Source organism: Oenanthe melanoleuca, chromosome 27, assembly GCF_029582105.1.
Source record: "Oenanthe melanoleuca isolate GR-GAL-2019-014 chromosome 27, OMel1.0, whole genome shotgun sequence".
NCBI classification, from domain to species: Eukaryota; Metazoa; Chordata; class Aves; order Passeriformes; family Muscicapidae; genus Oenanthe; species Oenanthe melanoleuca.
Window position 1 is genome coordinate 4,793,850 of NC_079360.1, and position 19,862 is coordinate 4,813,711.

At 53.9% G+C, this 19,862-nt stretch overlaps 1 protein-coding gene across 1 annotated transcript in view; it reads left to right on the forward strand.

The window, feature by feature from the left end:
• The window catches only part of PIP4K2B (phosphatidylinositol-5-phosphate 4-kinase type 2 beta), a 28,495-nt gene that overhangs the window by 1,334 nt on the left and 7,299 nt on the right, over positions 1–19,862 (forward strand). The window contains exons 2-7 of the mRNA XM_056512268.1: positions 7,624–7,721; positions 10,772–10,868; positions 14,328–14,480; positions 15,803–15,949; positions 17,555–17,593; positions 18,611–18,724. Of these exons, the coding sequence (XP_056368243.1) occupies positions 7,624–7,721; positions 10,772–10,868; positions 14,328–14,480; positions 15,803–15,949; positions 17,555–17,593; positions 18,611–18,724 (648 nt within the window). The remainder of the gene's footprint in view (positions 1–7,623; positions 7,722–10,771; positions 10,869–14,327; positions 14,481–15,802; positions 15,950–17,554; positions 17,594–18,610; positions 18,725–19,862) is intronic.

Consider the following 19,862-nt stretch of genomic DNA (forward strand, 5'->3'; position numbering starts at 1 on the left):
TGAAAGGGATTCATGCTCTTTTTTTTTTTTTTTTTTTTCCAAAACAAATAACACACCAAGAATGATTAAAAAATAAAAAATCCTCCTTGCATTCCTGGCCTGCATGGCTGGAGTGAAAGCTAACAAATGTGGTTCAGCACCGTGCTGGCTTTGAGGCAAAGGATGTTCCAAGTGCTCCCAGCCTTGCCCAGGAAGCAGGATAATGAGTTTAATCAGCCTTTGATCAGTGGTGCCATTAGCAGCCCTGAAGAAATGGAAATTATGGGATTTTTCCGATTTTTTCGAGGCCTTACAGGCAGGGTTGTTGCTTGCTGGCAATTTTCCTTTTTTGGGTTATTTTTTTGTGTTTTTCTTTGTTGTAGCTGTGTGGGCAGTAGGAACCTGGCAGGAATTTGAGGCCCTGGATCAGGCCTGAGTAACTTTGGGAGCACTTGGCTGTGAGATATTTGGGCAAAGGGAGGAAAGGCAAGCTGACACTAAGCTGCTAATGAGATTATATGGGATGTGTGTTAGGAAGAAATTGCTGCCAGGAAGGAACCTGAGGGGCTGGGAAAGGGGGTGAGAAAAGTTCAGCTGTGACCTCCTGACCTTTGGAAAGGTTTAGGATTTCCCAGTAAATCCCTGCCACTTTGGGGTGAGGGTTTGGTGCCTCCCCACGAGCAGCTGCTGCTCCTGGGGAATGATCCCAGTGCCCTCCTTAAGGGAAAATTGGAATGATGTGCCTCTAGCTGGTGGGTTTGGAAATCATTTTGGGAATACCTTTGTGGAAATCTTTGTGGGGTTGTTTAATATTTGGCTGTGTTGGACAGGGAGGGGTGAGTGAGGAGGCTCTGGAGTTCTGCCCTGGTGATCCTTGCAGTGGGAGGAGGGGAAAACAGCTGAGTGCCAGGAAGGTCCTGTCAGAATTGCTTGGATCTGGGATGAACTTTTTCACTGACAAATCAAACAAACAACCATTTTATGCAACGTGCTGCAGAAATCCCCGTGGGTCTGCTCTCCCAGGCTGGAACAGCAGGGGCAGGGCTGGCTCTGGGGAGCAGCAGGAGCCCCCCAGGAGCAGGAGCTGCTTTCTGGAGCAGCATTGTGGGCTGTTTAAATGAGTTTAAATAAATTTAAATAGGGGGTCCTGGTATTCCCCAGCCAGGATTGGGATTGGGGTGGGGCTGGTATGAGTCAAACAATTTGAATTTTGGACCAGAAAACCATGGAGAGGAGGGGAGAACTTGTGTGAAAGTTGAGCCACCCAGGCTTAGCCTGGATTTCTGAGTTTTCTGTCAGCCCCTGAATCCAGCAGACATGGGCATGGCTCTTGGGGAAACTTCTCCTGCTGTTGTCATGGCACTGGCAGAGGAGCTGCTGCTCCAGGGGTGCTTTCCATGCCCTGGATGGATCCATGTGCACAGGATGGGGAATCTGGGATGGTCCTGGGAGGGAGCAGCCACCTCCCAGGCTGAGGGATGCACAGAGATGAGCAGACTGCTGTGTGGTGTTTTGGGAGCCATGGAAACGGATGTGAGGTGCTGCTGCTGGGACCCCAGGTTCAGAGATCCCAGATTGTGACTCTTCAAAAGGCACAAACATCCCGTTTTTAGAGGCTCCAGTTGCTGGCTGGAGCAGCAGCAGCCATCTCTGAGCCCTGAGCAGGGAGCAGAGCTCGTTAGTATTCCAGGGAAGCAGCAGAGCTGGGAATGGCAGCACAGCACTCCCTGCCTGCAGTGCTGCCAGAGCAGCATCTGCCACAGATCAAACACCCAGAGCCCAGGAGCTGCTGCTGGCACGGTGGGGACAGCCTGGCTCTGTCCCTCCCTGCCCTGGAGAGAGCAGCACATGGCCATGGCTGTGCCAGCGAGGGGCTGGCCCAGCCTGCTCAGCCAGGGGAGCCTCTGCAGATCCAGGAGCCCTTTCCTGGTCAAATCCACGCTCCAGGAGCCCTTTCCTGGTCAAATCCACGCTCCAGGAGCCCTTTCCTGATCAAATCCACACTCCAGGAGCCCTTTCCTGGTCAAATCCACACTCCAGGAGCCCTTTCCTGGTCAAATCCACGCTCCAGGGTCCCTTTCCTGGTCAAATCCACGCTCCAGGATCCCTTTCCTGGTCAAATCCACGCTCCAGGGTCCCTTTCCTGGTCAAATCCACGCTCCAGGATCCCTTTCCTGGTCAAATCCACGCTCCAGGAGCCCTTTCCTGGTCAAATCCACGCTCCAGGATCCCTTTCCTGGTCAAATCCACACTCCAGGAGCCCTTTTCCTGTTTAAATCCACACTCCAGGAGCCCTTTTCCTGTTTAAATCCACCTTCCAGGATCCCTTTTCCCATTCAAATCCACCTTCCAGGAGCCCTTTTCCCATTCAGATCCACCTTCCAGGAGCCCTTTTTCCTTTTTGGCACAGAAAACAGGGATTTCCCAGGTGGTTGAGTGAGGAGAACAGGGCTCATTTCCCTGCTCATTTCTGCCATGCCTTGATTGTTGAATATTCTCATTCCTCAGCTTTTTGTGGACCAAGGGAAGCATCAGCCCTGCCCACCTGTGGGAGGACTGGGAGCATGGACTGGGAGGACTGGGGACAGCAGGGTGGCACTGCCTGATCCCTGTGGTGCAGCCAGGACTCCTTTCCAAACACTTTTTTCAGGATTAGTTGGGTTTGCTGTCACCAAGGGATGTTTTTTTCCCCATCTTAAAGCATCCTGGTGTCCCCAGAGGAATTATTGACTACAAGATTCACATCATGTTAGCATGGATACTGATTAATCATGCTCTAATTCATGGAAAACATGAATTTTTTTTCCTCAAACCATCACCCAGTTGCTGCTCTGTGCTAAACAGCAGCAAAATTTTGCCACAGCTGTGGGTTTGCCTCCGTGCTAAAGTGATTTTCCCACGTGTCTTTTACCTCCTTCCCCTGAGCAGAATGAAGTTTAACTAATACTCACCAAGATGCCTGATTGGAAAGCTTTGAGGGGAACAAAGTATCTTTATTTTCCTGAGCAAATTCCTGTGGCAAAGAATCCCGGAGAGTGGGGCTCCCACACTCCATCAGCTGCATCTTGTTAGTAAACAAATCGCATTTTCCCATCAATTTCCTAATGCTAATTGCCACTTTGAGGCTCCAGTCAGGTTTTGAAACAAAATTATGCCTGGCCCGTTCATCCCAACAGCTGTCCCTGAATGACACAGAATATTGATGTGGCTTTTACTGGGGAAGGAATTTGGTGGCAAAAAGAAATTATCAACTCAGAGTCCTGAAGAATTTCAGTGGCCAGGAGGTAAAAGCTTGACAGAGAGGGAGGGAAAAAGTGTTTTTGCAGCTCTGCAAAGCTGAGGGTGAAGGGTCTGGGCAGTGGAAGAGCTTTTTCCTCCCTCACCTTCTACTCTTGATTCCTGATCCTTGTTGGGATTTTTCCCCTCTGCACCTCTGGGGTTGGACAGTTTTGTCCCTCTGTCCTTGTGGGGTGGCTCTGGACACTGCTGGGAATCAGCAAATTGTTCTCAGGATGTGGCAAAACCTGGGAAAAACGGGAAGGGGCTGTGTCCCAGTGCTCCTGCTGAAGCTGCCAGTGGGTTTGTCTGAAATGTGCCTGAATAGGACTGAAATCCTGAGAGTCTCTGGGGGCAAATCTGGATTGAAATCCTGAGAACCTTGGGGTAAATCCAGATTGAAATCCTGAGAGCCCTGGGGTAAATCCACATTGAAATCCTGAGAGTCTCTGAGGGCAAATCTGGATTGAAGTCCTGAAAGTCCTGGGGTAAGTCCAGATTGAAATCCTGAGAGCCCTGGGGTAAATCCACATTGAAATCCTGAGAGTCTCTGAGGGCAAATCTGGATTGAAGTCCTGAGAGTCCTCGGGGTAAGTCCAGATTGAAATCCTGAGAGCCCCAGGGGACAAATCTGAATTGAAATCCTGGGAGTCCCAGGGGGCAAATCCGGATTGAAATCCTGAGAGCTCCCAGGGCTCCTTTCTCCCTGTCTCCTCCAGAGCTGGATCCCAAATCCAGCCCTTCATCCACATCTTGGTGTCCAGCATAACCCCTTCTTTCTTGGTGTCCAGCATAACCCCCTCCCTTCTTGGTGTCTCTTCCAGATCCAGAATCCCAAATCCAACCCTAAATCCACATCTTGGTGCCCAGCACACCCCTCTCCCTTCTTCCTGTCTCCTCCAGAGCCAGGATCCCAAATCCAGCCCTTCATCCACATCTTGGTGTCCAGCACACCCCCTTCCCTTCTTGGTGTCTCTTCCAGAGCCAGAATCCCAAATCCAATCCTAAATCCATGTCTTGATGCCCAGCACCCCTCCTCCCATCTTGGTGTCTCTTCCAGAGCCAGAATCCCAAATCCAACCCTAAATCCCCATCTTGGTGCCCAGCACGCCCCCCTCCCTTCTCTGTCTCCAAATCCAGATCCCAAAGCTTCCAGCAAGCTCTGCTGGCAGGGAGGGGGGGAAGGCTTGCACAGGGGAGATTTTTTGAGCTGTTTTATCTTGCTGGGAGCGATGACACCTCAGAAAGGATCCAGAGCTCTCCCGGTGCACCATTTCTGCCACTCAGGAGCCTCTCAACAGGTGCCAGGCTCGCTCGGAGCTTTGTGGCAGAAAGCGAGGCCGGGGAGCGCTGGTGCCTGAATCGCTGCCAGCGAGGAGGAGGCAGCTCGGGCTCGCTGTTCCCTCCCAGCCGTCAGCACCCTTCCTCCGCTGCCGAGGAGCTGATAATGGCTCGTTTGTGCCTTCCCGGGGCGGGAGGAGGGCTGGGAGCAGGCTGGGGTGGGAGTGTGGCAGGAGCTGTCAGCCTTCCCCTCCTGGCAGACAGCAATAATTAGTGGCTGGAGGCAGCGCCTCTGTCTCGGTGCAGAGTGAGTTGTTTTCTCCTCGCCCCGAGGGGAAATCTCTGCGTGGGACTCTGATGCAGCTCTCTGCTGTGAGCTGGGAGATCCCTTCCTCACCTGGAATCTGTTCTTGTTTCCCTCCCCTCTGGCTCAAAGGTGGAGCTGAACCCCAGGGGCATCGGCCTCTCCCTGCTGGGCATTGCTGCCGGTGGGGGATGTGTGCCATTATTTATTTATTCATTCTGTCATCTCTGCAGCGTTTTCCATACATCCCAGAGGGTTTGTGGCAATGCTGGGATGCCTTGGAGTGGATACCTAGAACAGAGGCTAGACAGAGAATAGAGTGGATATTTATTAAAGGTATTTTTATAGGCATTAAAGGTATTTTTATAAAGGTATATTTATTAAAGGCAGTGCAGGAGCCTGGCAGAGGCTACACCTGAGATGAACAACAGGCAGGAGTTTTTTTTGGCAGATAAAAGTTTGGTTTATTTGCATATCAAGGGTTAATTGTCCAATTACAGCTTCAGGTAATGAAGTCACAATCCCCCAGTTTGCCCCACCCAATCACTTTGTTTACACTTTTGGGGCCTGAGGCTGTGATGATGTCCTTGGTTCTCAGTCCAGGATAATTTTCTCTGACCAAACTGCAGAGAGCTCCCTAACACTACATGGAATTCAGAGTTACACACCAATCCAGCACAGGATCTGAAAAACACAAAAGCTCAAACTCGAGGATCAGCTGGGTGCAGGGCAGGGCTTTGCTGAGCTCCATCTCTGCTCCCTCCAGGAGCTTCTCTTCCTGCTGCTATCTGTTGTGTGGGATGGCTGGCTCTGAAAATAGCCACCTTCCCTCCTGGCACTGGGATGTGTCTTTCTTCCCAGTCTGACGTGTGTTAAATCTGGTCTGCTTCTTTCATGGTAACGATGGAGAAAGGGTGGGATAAACACTGGGCTGCATGGAATGAGCTCACAGCTCATCCCAGGGGTGTTTGGGCAGTGCTGCAGGCAGGGAATGGGGAATCCCAGGGCTGGATCCCTGTCCTGAGCCTGGGCCCTGCTCCCAGCCAGCAGGGAGGTTTTCCAGCAGCTTTCCCAGTGACCTGCTGGAGGTTTTGGTGCTGGGAACAGCCCCCAGAGCTGACTGGGAGCCAAACCCTGCTGTTGCCAGCCTTGTCTGCCTCCCTCTCCAGCAGCCATGGGAACAGAGCTGGAATGGAATTGCATCCTAAATCCAGGCTGTTAATGGGAGTTCAGTGAGGTGGGGCTGGGGCTGTCCTCAGAAAAGGCAGCTCAGAAACCTCCTGACCTGCTCTTGATTCTGGCACAGTGACTGGAGCAGGGCAGCCAGACACAGTCCAGAGCTGGATCTTTATTATTATTACTATTATTATGTTGTTATTATTATTATTATTAATGCTGGCACTGCTGGATGCTGCAGCACGAGCCCAACTGTACAATAGTAGCTGAACATTCATTCTTCATGTTCCTGTGGCTGCCACACATGACTAAGGAGCAGAAACAATCTAGTGAGTGACTCATCCCTCCAGAGAGGGTGGGATGGGAGCAACAGGAGACAGGCAGCATGGAAACAGCATCCACGGGGAGTGTGCTGGGCTGCACCAAAACCTTTGGTCATCCTGCTCTGTAGCAGCAATGATTAAGACTGGAACATTTTCTCAGTGAAGTGGTTAAATTAAAACATAAAATCTGCTGGTTCTTGGCCCCTGGGTTTGTCTGGGTGTCCTGGTTTAAGGACAGGTTTCTGCCAGTAAAGGCAGGAGAGTCTCTTTGAAATGGAGAATGCAAACCCCCTCCCTCCAAATTATTATTATAATTTTGAAATTAAGGGGCTCTCAGGTAAAAATATGGGAATTAAGAATAGCAGTTCTTCACTAGGAAAATTAAAATAGAAATGCAGTGTTACAAAGAACAATCCCAAACCCTGCCAGAGTCAGAATCCAAGCTGACACCCGTCAGTCAGTCAGGGTGTTGGCACAGTCCCATTCAATGGTGGCTGCATCCTCCTGCAGTGGCAGATGTGGTTCAGCTGGAGCAGTGCTCCTGGAGAAGGTGCAGTTTCCTCTGAAGCTCCAGGGATGATGTGGAAAGCTCTGGTTTTCCTCTGGAATCCAGTGGAAAGATGAAACTTGCTGTCCCAAATCTCAGTTTTTATCTGGGTAGGAAATGTTTGGCTCCTCCCCTGGCTGGAGCATCTCCCAGTGGGATGGTGGAATTTTATCAGTCATGCCCTGGGACTCACTGGCCATGAACAGGAGATATCTCCTGGAGGGAGGATGGGCTGTGGGAAGATAAAGATGATTGCCCAGCTGGTTTTTAACACCTAACCCATTAACAGGAGATATCCCCACAGAGATAAGGATCACTGCTCACCTGGTTTCACACCTGGCCCATTAACAGGAGATATCTCCTGCAGGAAGGGTGGATCATGGAAAGATAAAGATGATTGCCCAGCTGGTTTAGAGATGCCCATTAGCAGATAATGTGTGCCAGGAGATCAGGGTCACTGTCCCACCTGGTTTAACAGCTGGTGACAGAATTCACATTTCTGGCCACATCATCCCAGCACTCTGGGCTCTCAGCTGTGTGTTGGATCATCGGTGGAAGGGGAAATGTCTCAGGATTCCCATCACAGAATGAGGTGTTGCTGTGGCTGTCACCACAGTGTTCCCCTGCTGATGATGGGTCCTGGTGCCCCAAACCCATCCCTGGGGTGTTGGGCATCCCTGCAGCTCCCCAGGGCAGAGGGGGCTGGGCTTTGAGTGTCCCTTTGCTTTCTCTTGCAGATCAACGAGCTCAGCAATGTTCCCGTCCCTGTCATGCTAATGCCCGATGACTTCAAAGCCTACAGTAAGATTAAGGTGGACAATCATCTATTCAACAAGTGAGTAGGAGCTTCCCAACCTCTCTGTGGCCAGAGCTCTGTGCTGTGAGACAGGCTGGCCTGGGGAGGCCTTCTGGGCTGTCCCAGCTGTGCTGCCAGGGGGTGTGTGAGGGTGGGCCAGGCCACGGTGGGCTCAGGCTGTCACTGAGATACTCCTCAGTGACTGATTTCCATCCTTTGAGGGGTGAAACTCTTCACAGGAGGCAGCTCTGCAGCTCTGCTGTGCTCATGGAGTCTGTCTGCAGTTCTCCCTGTCTCCTTTCCCCAAAAAATCCGTTTTTTGAAGCTGATTAGAAGTCGTGGTTGTTGGTGCTCAGAGCTGTGTTCCCCACCCCAACTCTGCAGGGCTGCAGTGCTCCCTCATCAATCCTTTGTTTCCCCCAAGTTTCACAGGGATCAGCTTGGCAGAGTGGAAGGAGATTGGGAAGTTTGTGTCCCCTGGTGCAGGATCTGCTCCTGCCCTCTCCCCCGGAGCTCTGAGCTCCCCACGTGTCACTGCCGGCGTTTCTCATTGACAAGGAGCTGCCAAATCCTCCCACTGTGGCCAAGCAGGACCAAACTCTGCTTCTCCCCCTCTGGGCAGGATCAGCACTGCGGGAGGAGCAGATGCAGCTCCCTCAGGGACAGGGAATGTGTCATTGTCCCCTGTGCTGTGCCTGGGGGCAGCCTGGCAGCAGGGCCAGCCTGGAGCTGCTCCCTGAGTGCTGTGGGATCCTGTCCTGGGTGCTATGGGATCCTGTCCTGGGTGCTGTGGGATCCCTGAGTGCTGTGGGATCCCTGTCCTGGGTGCTGTGGGATCCCATCCTGGGTGCTGTGGGATCCTGTCCTGGGTGCTGTGGGATCCTGTCCTAGGTGCTGTGGGATCTCATCCTCGGTGCTGTGGGATCCCTGAGTGCTGTGGAATCTCGTCCTGGGTGCTGTGGGATCTCATCCTGGGTGCTGTGGGATCCCTGGGTGCTGTGGGATCCTGTCCTGGGTGTTGTGGGATCCCTGGGTGCTGTGGGATCCCTGGGTGCTGTGGGATCCTGTCCTGGGTGCTGTGGGATCCCTGTCCTGGGTGCTGTGGGATCTCATCCTGGGTGCTGTGGGATCCCTGAGTGCTGTGGGATCCTGTCCTGGGTGCTGTGGGATCCTGTCCTGGGTGCTGTGGGATCCCTGGGTGCTGTGGGATCTCATCCTGGGTGCTGTGGGATCCCATCCTGGGTGCTGTGGGATCACTGTCCTGGGTGCTGTGGGATCCTGTCCTGGGTGCTGTGGGATCCCATCCTGGGTGCTGTGGGATCCCTGGGTGCTGTGGGATCCCATCCTGGGTGCTGTGGGATCCCTGGGTGCTGTGGGATCTCATCCTGGGTGCTGTGGGATCCTGTCCTGGGTGCTGTGGGATCCTGTCCTGGCTGCTGTGGGATCTCATCCTGGGTGCTGTGGGATCCCTGAGTGCTGTGGGATCCTGTCCTGGGTGCTGTGGGATCTCATCCTGGGTGCTGTGGGATCTCATACTGGGTGCTGTGGGATCTCATCCTGGGTGCTGTGGGATCCCTGTCCTGGGTGCTGTGGGATCCCTGTCCTGGGTGCTGTGGGATCCTGTCCTGGGTGCTGTGGGATCTCATCCTGGGTGCTGTGGGATCCAGTTCTGGTGGGATCCTGTCCTGGCTGCTGTAGCTGAGCTGATTTTTGGGGCCTTGACTTTTCTTGTGCTGAGTATGTGATGGGGTCTGAACCCAGAGCCCACTGCCTCTGCTCCTGCAGCTCTTCTGGTGTTCAGGGACAGCTGTGTGACAGTGTGACACAGCCCAGGATGGCACAGCTGTGTGACAGTGTGACACAGCCCAGGATGGCACAGCTGTGTGACAATGTGACAGTGTGACACAATCCAGGATGGCACAGCTGTGTGACAGTGTGACAATGTGACACAGCCCAGGATGGCACAGCTGTGTGACAATGTGACACAATCCAGGATGGCACAGCTGTGTGACAGTGTGACAGTGTGACACAGCCCAGGATGGCACAGCTGTGTGACAGTGTGACACAATCCAGGATGGCACAGCTGTGTGACAGTGTGACAGTGTGACACAGCCCAGGATGGCACAGCTGTGTGACAGTGTGACACAATCCAGGATGGCACAGCTGTGTGACAGTGTGACACAACCCAGGATGGCACAGCTGTGTGACAGTGTGACACAATCCAGGATGGCACAGCTGTGTGACAATGTGACAATGTGACACAGCCCAGGATGGCACAGCTGTGTGACAGTGTGACAGTGTGACACAGCCCAGGATGGCACAGCTGTGTGACAATGTGACAATGTGACACAGCCCAGGATGGCACAGCTGTGTGACAATGTGACACAGCCCAGGATGGCACAGCTGTGTGACAATGTGACACAGCCCAGGATGGCACAGCTGTGTGACAATGTGACAATGTGACACAGCCCAGGATGGCACAGCTGTGTGACAGTGTGACAATGTGACACAGCCCAGCAGGGCTCGGTGGCTCCCTCAGACCCAGCCCCTGTGTCCGGGGTTCTTGTGACAGCTGCACAATCTCCACCATCCCCCCTGTCTGTGAGGATCCAGGAATTCCCTGGGACATTCCTGGATGGATTTTTGGGCATCCAAAGGAAGGAGCTGTCCAGGGCTGGGGTGTCCTGGGGGCCTGGCAGGGAGGGGGGTCAGTTTGGGCTGGATTTCAGTGTGAGCACTGCTCAGTCTCTGTCCTGCCCAGGGCTGGGATGTTCTGGGGTCAGTTTGGGCTGGATTTCAGAGTGAGCACTGCTCCCTCTCTGTCCTGCTGGGATGTCCCAGGAGCCTGGCAGGGATGCTCTGGGGGTCAGTTTGGGCTGGATTTCAGAGTGAGCACTGCTCAGTCTCTGACCTGCCCAGGGCTGGGATGTCCCAGGGGCCTGGCAGGGATGCTCTGGGGTAATTTTGGGCTGGATTCAGAGTGAGCACTCCCTCTCTGTCCTGCTGGGATGTCCCAGGGGCCTGGCAGGGATGCTCTGGGGTAATTTTGGGCTGGATTCAGAGTGAGCAGTCCCCTCTGCCCTGCCCAGGGAGAACCTGCCCAGCCGGTTCAAGTTCAAGGAGTACTGCCCCCTGGTGTTCCGCAACCTGCGCGAGAGGTTCGGCATCGACGACCAGGACTACCAGGTACCCCCTGCTCTCCCAGGAACCAGCAAACACTGCTGCCAGCAGCTTGGTGGGTTTGTGATGAGGTTGGGGTGGTTCCAAACCCACAGCAGTGGGTGGGTGTTGCTGTGCATCCAGCAGGAGGAGGAGAAGGTGATCCCTGCTGAAACACAGGCACAGGTGGCTGTGGACAGGCAGGAGCTGGAGGATGAGTGATCCAGTGTGGAATATCTGCAGGGAAAAGGAGTCTGGCATGTTTGTAGATTCAGGTGAACCTGCTGCTTTCAGCCAAGTGTGTGTTGTTGGTTTGGGTGCTCCCCCAGTGCCAGAGGGGCTTCGTTTTCTTGGAGAGGAGTCTGCTGTTAGCACTGCTGGGCTCAGCTCTGGGGACAGGGAGATGTCACAGATGAGACAGGGAGATGTCTGGATGCTGCAGCAGGGCCAGCCTTCCCTTCCTCACCCAGCTCTGAGCCCTGAGCACGAGGAGCTGAGCAGGGACATCACAGGGAGCAGGGACAGGGAGCCCAGAGCTAAAAATGAGGAAATGAGCAGGGCCAGGGAGCCCAGAGCTGAGCAGGGACAGCACAGGGAGCAGGGACAGGGAGCCCAGAGCTAAAAATGAGGAAATGAGCAGGGCCAGGGAGCCCAGAGCTGAGCAGGGACAGCACAGGGAGCAGGGACAGGGAGCCCAGAGCTAAAAATGAGGAAATGAGCAGGGCCAGGGAGCCCGGAGCTGAGCAGGGACATCACAGGGAGCAGGGCCAGGGAGCCCAGAGCTAAAAATGAGGAACTGAGCAGGGCCAGGGAGCCCAGAGCTGAGTATGAGGAACTGAGCAGGGCCAGGGAGCCCAGAGCTGCGCAGGGACATCACAGGGAGCAGGGACAGGGAGGGCAGAGCTGAGCAGGGACATCACAGGGAGCAGGGCCAGGGAGCCCAGAGCTGAGTGTAGATCACACAGCAGGGCCAGGGAGGGCAGAGCTGAGCAGGGGCATGACAGGGAGCAGATCCAGGGAGGGCAGAGCTGAGTGTAGATCACAGGGAGCAGATCCAGGGAGAGCAGAGCTGAGTGTAGATCACACAGCAGGGCCAGGGAGGCCGTGGTGGCCACATGGCCCCAGTCAGGCCGGTGTCAGGGAGCTGGAGTGTCCCCAGCACGTGGTGACAGAGCAGGCACAGCACCAGGGACATCCCCTGGAGCACTCTGAGTGCTGCAGCCTCCCTGGGGCAGGGCTGGTGCCACCCTGCTCCCCCTGTCACACCCCTGGGGACAGCCCTCCACAGGTGTCACCCACACTCAGTACCTGCTTTATCATTGACACTCCCCTGCTGTTCTGAGGGATTGCTTCCCCCCTCTCCAGGCTGCTTTGGCTTTTTTAAAAAATCTCCAGCTGGAACAGAAAACGTGAATTGAGCTCAGCTGAGGTGGGTAGAATGTGCTGGCTAGAGTGGGAGCAGAGCCAGGACACTGAATTTACCAGCCAACTGTGGGAGTGACAGGAGGGGAGCAGAGGGATGGGAAGGGCTGGGAATGTGTAATGCTCTGTGTGGTCACGATTTCCCAGCTCCAGGAGAAAAGCTCTGTGGTTTTGAGGTGAGGGCTGATTAAACTGCCTGGCACAGACCCCTTTGCAAATGTCAGAGAGCAGCAAAGGGGATTTTTCTGTTTGCTTTTCTTTTCCTGATGCTCTCCAAAGCTGTTGGCAGCAGCAGAGTTTTTCCCCTGCTTCATTAAAGTTTTAAAAGCTTTAAATGCTTCATTCTGAAAGGAAACCTCTCAGCTCACTTGCAGCATGACATGGTAAATCTCAGAGCAGGCTCTGCTGCCAGAGCTGAGGGAGGGGCACCTAAAAAAAAATAAAATAATCCAACCTGAAACCCAATTTCCAGCCCAGAAATGCTGGAAAACTTACTGAGGGTCATTGTTGGTGTTTCAGAGCCCTTCCCATCTGTGGTAAGGTTGATGAAATGACTCCTGGGCAGGTGGAGGGGACAGAGGGGACAGCTTGGCCTGAGGTGTGAGCAGCAGGGGCTGGGCCTGAGGAGGAGCTCACAGCACAACAAAGAGCTCAGGGAATTGATCCCTGCAGTTTTCCTGGGGTTCTGTCTGGTTGCTAAGGGTGCAGACAGGGGTCTGAAGGCAGATGCTGCTGGTTGTCAGAAGAACCAAGTTATTTATGCTCCTCTTGTAGGTCCAGGGGTGAGAATGGCAGAGCTGAGGGTGGCTTTTGGTGCAGAAGAGTCCCCAGACACTGAGACTCTGGCCAGACTAAGCTGCTGTTTGATGGAAAAGCCAACAGGCCATTGCAGTTGTTTTGGTTTTCCTTAAGCCTTAGAAATATCCTGACTGTGCTTAAATGCTGGAGAGGAAATGCTGAGAACTCTTGGCCTGTGTACCCAGATCTCTAAAACCCTTCAGTGAAATGAACCTTCCATAAACACCCCCCAGCTGTTGGAGTAAACCCTGCCAGCAGATCACCAGGTGGAAGCTCTAAAAATGTGTCCAGACTTTGAAACAATTGAGTTTTACCCTCAGCAGTGCCAAAGCTGGGGTTCACAGCCAGAGTGGGTGCCCTGAGCTGGCCCTGCTCCCCAGGGGTGCTCAGGGGGTTCCTGTGGGGCTGGCCCTGCTTCCCAGGGGTGCTCAGGGGGTTCACAGCCAGAGTGGGTGCCCTGAACTCATCCTATGGGGCTGGCCCTGCTTCCCAGAGCTTCTCAGGTCGTTCCTAGCCAGACCTGAGCCCATCCTGTGGGGCTGGCCCTGCTCCCCATGGGTGCTCAGGGGTTTCACAGGCAGAGTGGGTGCCCTGAATTCCTCCTCTGGGGCTGGCCCTGGTTCCAGAGCTGCTCAGGGGGTTCCTGTGGGGCTGGCCCTGCTTCTCTGGGGGTTCCTGTGGGTCTGGCCCTGATGCTCTGGGATTCCTGTGGGGCTGGCTCTGTTTCCCAGAGCTGCTGAGGGGGTTCCTGTGGTTCTGGCCCTGGTTCCCAAGGCTGCTGAGGGGGCTCCTGTGGTTCTGGCCCTGGTTCTCAGGGGGTTCCTGTGGATCTAGCCCTGCTGGGGACACATCCTGGGGACACACCTGTGGCTCTGGCCCTGCTGGGGACACACCCTGTGGGGCTGGCTGTGTTGGGGACACATCCTGGGGACACACGCGTGGGTCTGGCCCTGCTGGGGACACATCCTGGGGACACCCCGTGGGTCTGGCCGTGCTGGGGACACCTCGTGGGCGTGGCCCTGCTGGGGGCACATCCTGGGGACACCCCGTGGCTCTGGCTGTGCTGGGGACGCATCCTGGGGACACCCCGTGGCTCTGGCCGTGCTGGGGACACGCCGTGGGCGTGGCCGTGCTGGGGACACATCCTGGGGACACCCCGTGGCTCTGGCCGTGCTGGGGACACCCCGTGGGCGTGGCCCTGCTGGGGACACCCCGTGGGCGGCCCTGCTGGGCAGTGCAGCTGCTGCCCCGCCCCGTGTCCCGCAGAACTCGGTGACGCGCAGCGCGCCGGTGAACAGCGACAGCCAGGGCCGCTGCGGGGCGCGCTTCCTCACCACCTACGACAGGAGGTTCGTCATCAAGGCCGTGTCCAGCGAGGACGTGGCGGAGATGCACAACATCCTCAAGAAATACCACCAGGTACCTGAGCCTGCAGCCCTGCAGCCCTGCAGCCCCTGCAACCCTGCAGCCCTGCAACCCTGCAGCCCTACAGCCCTACAGCCCCTGCAACCCTGCAGCCTCTGCAGCCCTGCAGCCCCTGCAACCCTGCAGCCCTACAGCCCCTGCAACCCTGCAGCCTCTGCAGCCCTGCAGCCCCTGCAACCCTGCAGCCCTACAGCCCCTGCAACCCTGCAGCCTCTGCAGCCCTGCAGCCCCTGCAACCCTGCAGCCCTACAGCCCCTGCAACCCTGCAGCCTCTGCAGCCCTGCAGCCCCTGCAACCCTGCAGCCCTACAGCCCCTGCAACCCTGCAGCCCTACAGCCCCTGCAGCCCTCAGCCCCTGCAACCCTGCAGCCCTACAGCCCCTGCAACCCTGCAGCCCTGCAACCCTGCAGCCCTACAGCCCCTGCAACCCTGCAGCCCCTGCAACCCCTACAGCCCCTACAGCCCTACAGCCCCTGCAACCCTGCAGCCCCTGCAGCCCCTGCAACCCTGCAGCCCTACAGCCCCAGCAGCCCCTGCAGCCCTGCAACCCCTGCAGGGCCAGAGATCTGGGGGATAAAAGTCTGGCACTCCTGTCCCCAGCCCTGTCAGTGACACTGCTGTCCCCAGCCCGTGGGTGACACTCCTGTCCCCAGCCCTGTCCCCAGCCCTGTCCCCAGCCCTGTCGGTGGCACTGCTGTCCCCAGCCCGTGGTGGCACTGCTGTCCCCAGCCCTGTCCCCAGCCCTGTCAGTGACACTGCTGTCCCCAGCTCGTTGGTGACAGCCCTGTCCCCAGCCCTGTCGGTGGCACTGCTGTCCCCAGCCCTGTCCCCAGCCCGTGGTGGCACTGCTGTCCCCAGCCCTGTCCCCAGCCCTGTCGGTGGCACTGCTGTCCCCAGCCCTGTCCCCAGCCCGTGGTGGCACTGCTGTCCCCAGCCCTGTCCCCAGCCCTGTTGGTGACACTGCTGTCCCCAGCCCGTGGTGGCACTGCTATCCCCAGCCCTGTCCCCAGCCCTGTCAGTGACACTGCTGTCCCCAGCCCTGTCCCCAGCCCTGTCCCCAGCCCTGTCCCCAGCCCTGTCCCCAGCCCTGTCAGTGGCACTGCTGTCCCCAGCCCTGTCTCCAGCCCTGTCGGTGGCACTGCTGTCCCCAGCCCTGTCCCCAGCCCTGTCCCCAGCCCTGTCAGTGACACTGCTGTCCCCAGCCCGTGGGTGACACTCCTGTCCCCAGCCCTGTCCCCAGCCCTGTGGGTGACATTCCTGTCCCCAGCCCTGTCCTCAGCCCTGTCCCCAGCCGGGCTGACGCTGTGTGTCCCCAGTTCATCGTGGAGTGCCACGGGAACACGCTGCTGCCGCAGTTCCTGGGCATGTACCGCCTCACGGTGGACGGCGTGGAGACCTACATGGTGGTGACCAGGAACGTCTTCAGCCACAGGCTGACCGTGCACAGGAAATACGACCTGAAGGTGGGGCTGGGGGCTGCCCACAGCTCGGGGGTTTGGGGCTGGGACCCCCTGGACAGCTCCTGGATTTGGGGTTCACCTGGGGGATCAGGGTTTGGGAGGCTGGGGATGCAGGGTCAGTGTTGGTTCATTCCCCCATCACTGTAATGGTTTGAGCGCTGAATGAAAAAAGTTTTCATTGTTTTCCTGCATGGAGTAATCAGATATTGTCAATCAGTTAATTGGGAATATGACCCAGAGTGCAGTAATGATATTTTTGTTTCGTTTGGCTTTCATTGTTTTCCTGCATGGAGAAATCAGATATTGTCAATCAGTTAACTGGGAATATGACCCATAGTATAATATTGATATTTCCTATTTTTGTTTTATTTTCATTGTTTTCTTACATGGAGAAATTAAGTGGTGTCAATAATTGGGAATATGACCCGTAGTACAACAATAATATTTCCTATTTTTGTTTTATTTTCATTGTTTTCTTGCATGAAGAAATTGAATGGTGTCAATAAATTAATTGGGAATATGACCCATAGTGCAGTAATGATATTTTTTTGTTTTGCTTTCATTGTTTTCCTGCATGGAGAAATCAAGTGGTGTCAGTCAATTAATTTGGAATATGACCTATAGTGCAGTATTGATATTTTTTATTTGTTTTGTTTTCTTACATGGAGAAATTAAGTGGTGTCAATAATTGGGAATATGACCCATAGTGCAGTAATGATATTTTTTTATTTTGCTTTCATTGTTTTCCTGCATGGAGAAATCAAGTGGTGTCAGTCAATTAATTTGGAATATGACCCATAGTGCAGTATTGATATTTTTGTTTTGTTTTGTTTTCTTACATGGAGAAATTAAGTGGTGTCAGTAATTGGGAATATGACCCATAGTGCAGTATTAATATTTTTTTTTGTTTTGCTTTCATTGTTTTGTTTCATTGTTTTCTTACATGGAGAAATTAAATGGTGTCAATCAATTAATTGGGAATATGACCCATAGTACAGTATTGATATTTCCTATTTTTGTTTTATTTTCATTGTTTTCTTACATGGAGAAATTAAGTGGTGTCAATAATTGGGAATATGATCCACAGTGCAGTATTAATATTTTTTTTGTTTTGCTTTCATTGTTTTCTTGCATGGAGAAATTAAATGGTGTCAATCAATTAATTGGGAATATTACCCATACTGCAGTATTGATATTTTTGTTTTGTTTTCATTGTTTTCCTGCATGGAGAAATCAAGTGGTGTCAGTCAATTAATTTGGAATATGACCTATAGTGCAGTATTGATATTTTTTATTTGTTTTGTTTTCTTACATGGAGAAATTAAGTGGTGTCAATAATTGGGAATATGACCCATAGTGCAGTAGTGATATTTTTGTTTTGTTTTATTTTTTTTCATTGTTTTCCTGCATAGAGAAGTTAAATTGTGTCAATCAATTAGTTGGGAATATGACCCATAGTGTAGTATTGATATTTTTTATTTGTTTTGCATTCATTGTTTTGTTTCATTGTTTTCTTACATGGAGAAATTAAATCCTGTCAAGGAATCCATTTGGAATATGACCCAGAGTGCAGCATTGATATTTTCTTTATTTTTTATTCCTTACCAGGGCTCAACAGTGTCGAGGGAAGCAAGTGACAAGGAGAAGGTGAGGAGCAGCTTTTCCTTTCTCAGATCAGAATCCAGGAGTTCCCTTTCCCAAGGGCTGTGGGGCAGGGGAGGAGCAGCAGGACCAAGCCCCACTTAGGGCAGCTCAGGGGGGCATTTCCCACCATCAAATGTTCTTTTATAAACCAGAGCAGCTCCTCAGATCCTTGGCACACTCCTAAACCTTTTCATTTAGGGCTCAGCCTCCTTCTCTGCAGGATTTCTGTGGTGCTGCCTCAAACCCCCTGTGGCAGTCACAGCTGAGCTTCCTGCTGTTCCTTGTAGGATTATAGAATTAATAAATAATAATAATAATAATATTTAAAATAATAATAAAGGTCCCCAGAAATCCTCAGAGCCTGCTGCAGGCAGATCCCTCAAAATAAAATACATGAGTTGAATTTTTTCCTCAATTCTTTAGAGAGAGCAGCTTTTTATTTTTTTATTTTTTCTCCCCAAGACTTCACCCCTTACCCCCCACAGTCAGAAACCAAGAAAATTAATTTATTTTCAATTCTTGGAGCACCCCTGGCCCAGCTGTGCAGATTTTAAAGCTCACTTGCTCCATGTCTCCCTTGAGCTCCCTCAGTTCTTCCACATCCCCAGAAATCCTCAGAGCCTGCTGCAGGCAGATCCCTCAAAAAAACATGAGTTGAGTTTTTTCCTTTAAGGAGAGAAGCTTTTTTGTTTTTGCCCTCCAAGCCTTCACCCCTTACTTACTTATCCCTTACACCCCTCCTCACTTCCCACAGTGAGAAGCCAAGAAAATGAATTTCTTTAATTAATTTCTTTTCAATTCTGGGAGCTGCTTGGAGCATCCCTGGCCCAGCTGTGCAGTTTCTCACTTGCTCCATGTCTCCCTGGAGCTTCCCTGACAATTGCTGTGCTCTGCCTGGTGCCATTCCCATCCTCAGTGAATTTTGGGCAGCCAGAAATGCCAGGCTGGGCAGAGGCTGTTCCAGCACAGGCTGCTGTGCTCCCTGGGCTGGCAAATTTCACCACAGGCTTTTTGTTGCAGGCCAAGGATCTGCCAACCTTCAAGGACAACGACTTCTTGAACGAGGGTCAGAAGCTGCACGTTGGAGAAGAGAGCAAAAAGAACTTCCTGGAGAAGCTGAAGAGGGATGTGGAGGTGAATTCCTGGGGACAGCTCTGCTCTGTGTGCTGTGTGTGTCACTGCAGGGCTGCACAGCTGCCTCCTGCACCAGCCAGGCTCCTGCTCTGCAGCTGCTCTGGGGTCTGACAGGGTTCAGATCTCACTGCAGGGCTGCACAGCTGCCTCCTGCAGCAGCCAGGCTCCTGCTCTGCAGCTGCTCTGGGGTCTGAGAGCATTTAGATCTCACTGCAGGGCTGCACAGCTGCCTCCTGCAGCAGCCAGGCTCTGAGCTGTGCAGCTGCTCTGGGGTCTGAGAGGGTTCAGATCTCACTGCAGGGCTGCACAGCTGCCTCCTGCAGCAGCCAGGCTCCTGCTCTGCAGCTGCTCTGGGGTCTCACAGGGTTCAGATCTCACTGCAGGGCTGCACAGCTGCCTCCTGCACCAGCCAGGGTCCTGCTCTGCAGCTGCTCTGGGGTCTGAGAGGGTTCAGATCTCACTGCAGGGCTGCACAGCTGCCTCCTGCACCAGCCAGGCTCTGAGCTGTGCAGCTGCTCTGGGGTCTCACAGGGTTCAGTTCTCACCCCATTCCCTGTTTAGGGAGGTGCTGCAGGGCAGGGCTGGGCACTCCCCACCCTGCAGCTGCTCTGGGGTCTCACAGGGTTTAGTTCTCACTGCAGTTTCTGCAGAGCTCCTTCCTGCACCATCCCCTGCACCTCAATTCCTCCTTAAAGGATTCAGAGAATTCCCCTAACTCCAACAACCAGGGTCCTGCTGGGGGCACTGAGCTGTGCAGCTGCTGTGGGGTCTGACAGGGTTTAGTTCTCACTGCTCTCCCTGCTCAGGGAGGTGCTGCAGGGCAGGGCAGGGCACTCCCCACGCTTTCAGTGCTCTGGGGTCTGGCAGGATTTAATTCTCACTCCAGTCCCTGTTCAGGGAGGTTGTTCAGGGCAGGGCTGAGCACTCCTCAGCCTTTCAGTGCTCTGGGGTCTCAGGATTTAATTCTCACTCCAGTCCAGTTCAGGGAGGCTCTGCAGGGCAGGGCTGAGCATTCCCCCCCATTTCAGCTGCTCTGGGATCTCAGAGGGTTCAGTTATCGCCCCATTCCCTGTTGAGGGAGGTTGTTCAGGGCAGGGCTGAGCGCTCCCCGCCTCTCTCCGCCCCTCTCCCCTCTCCC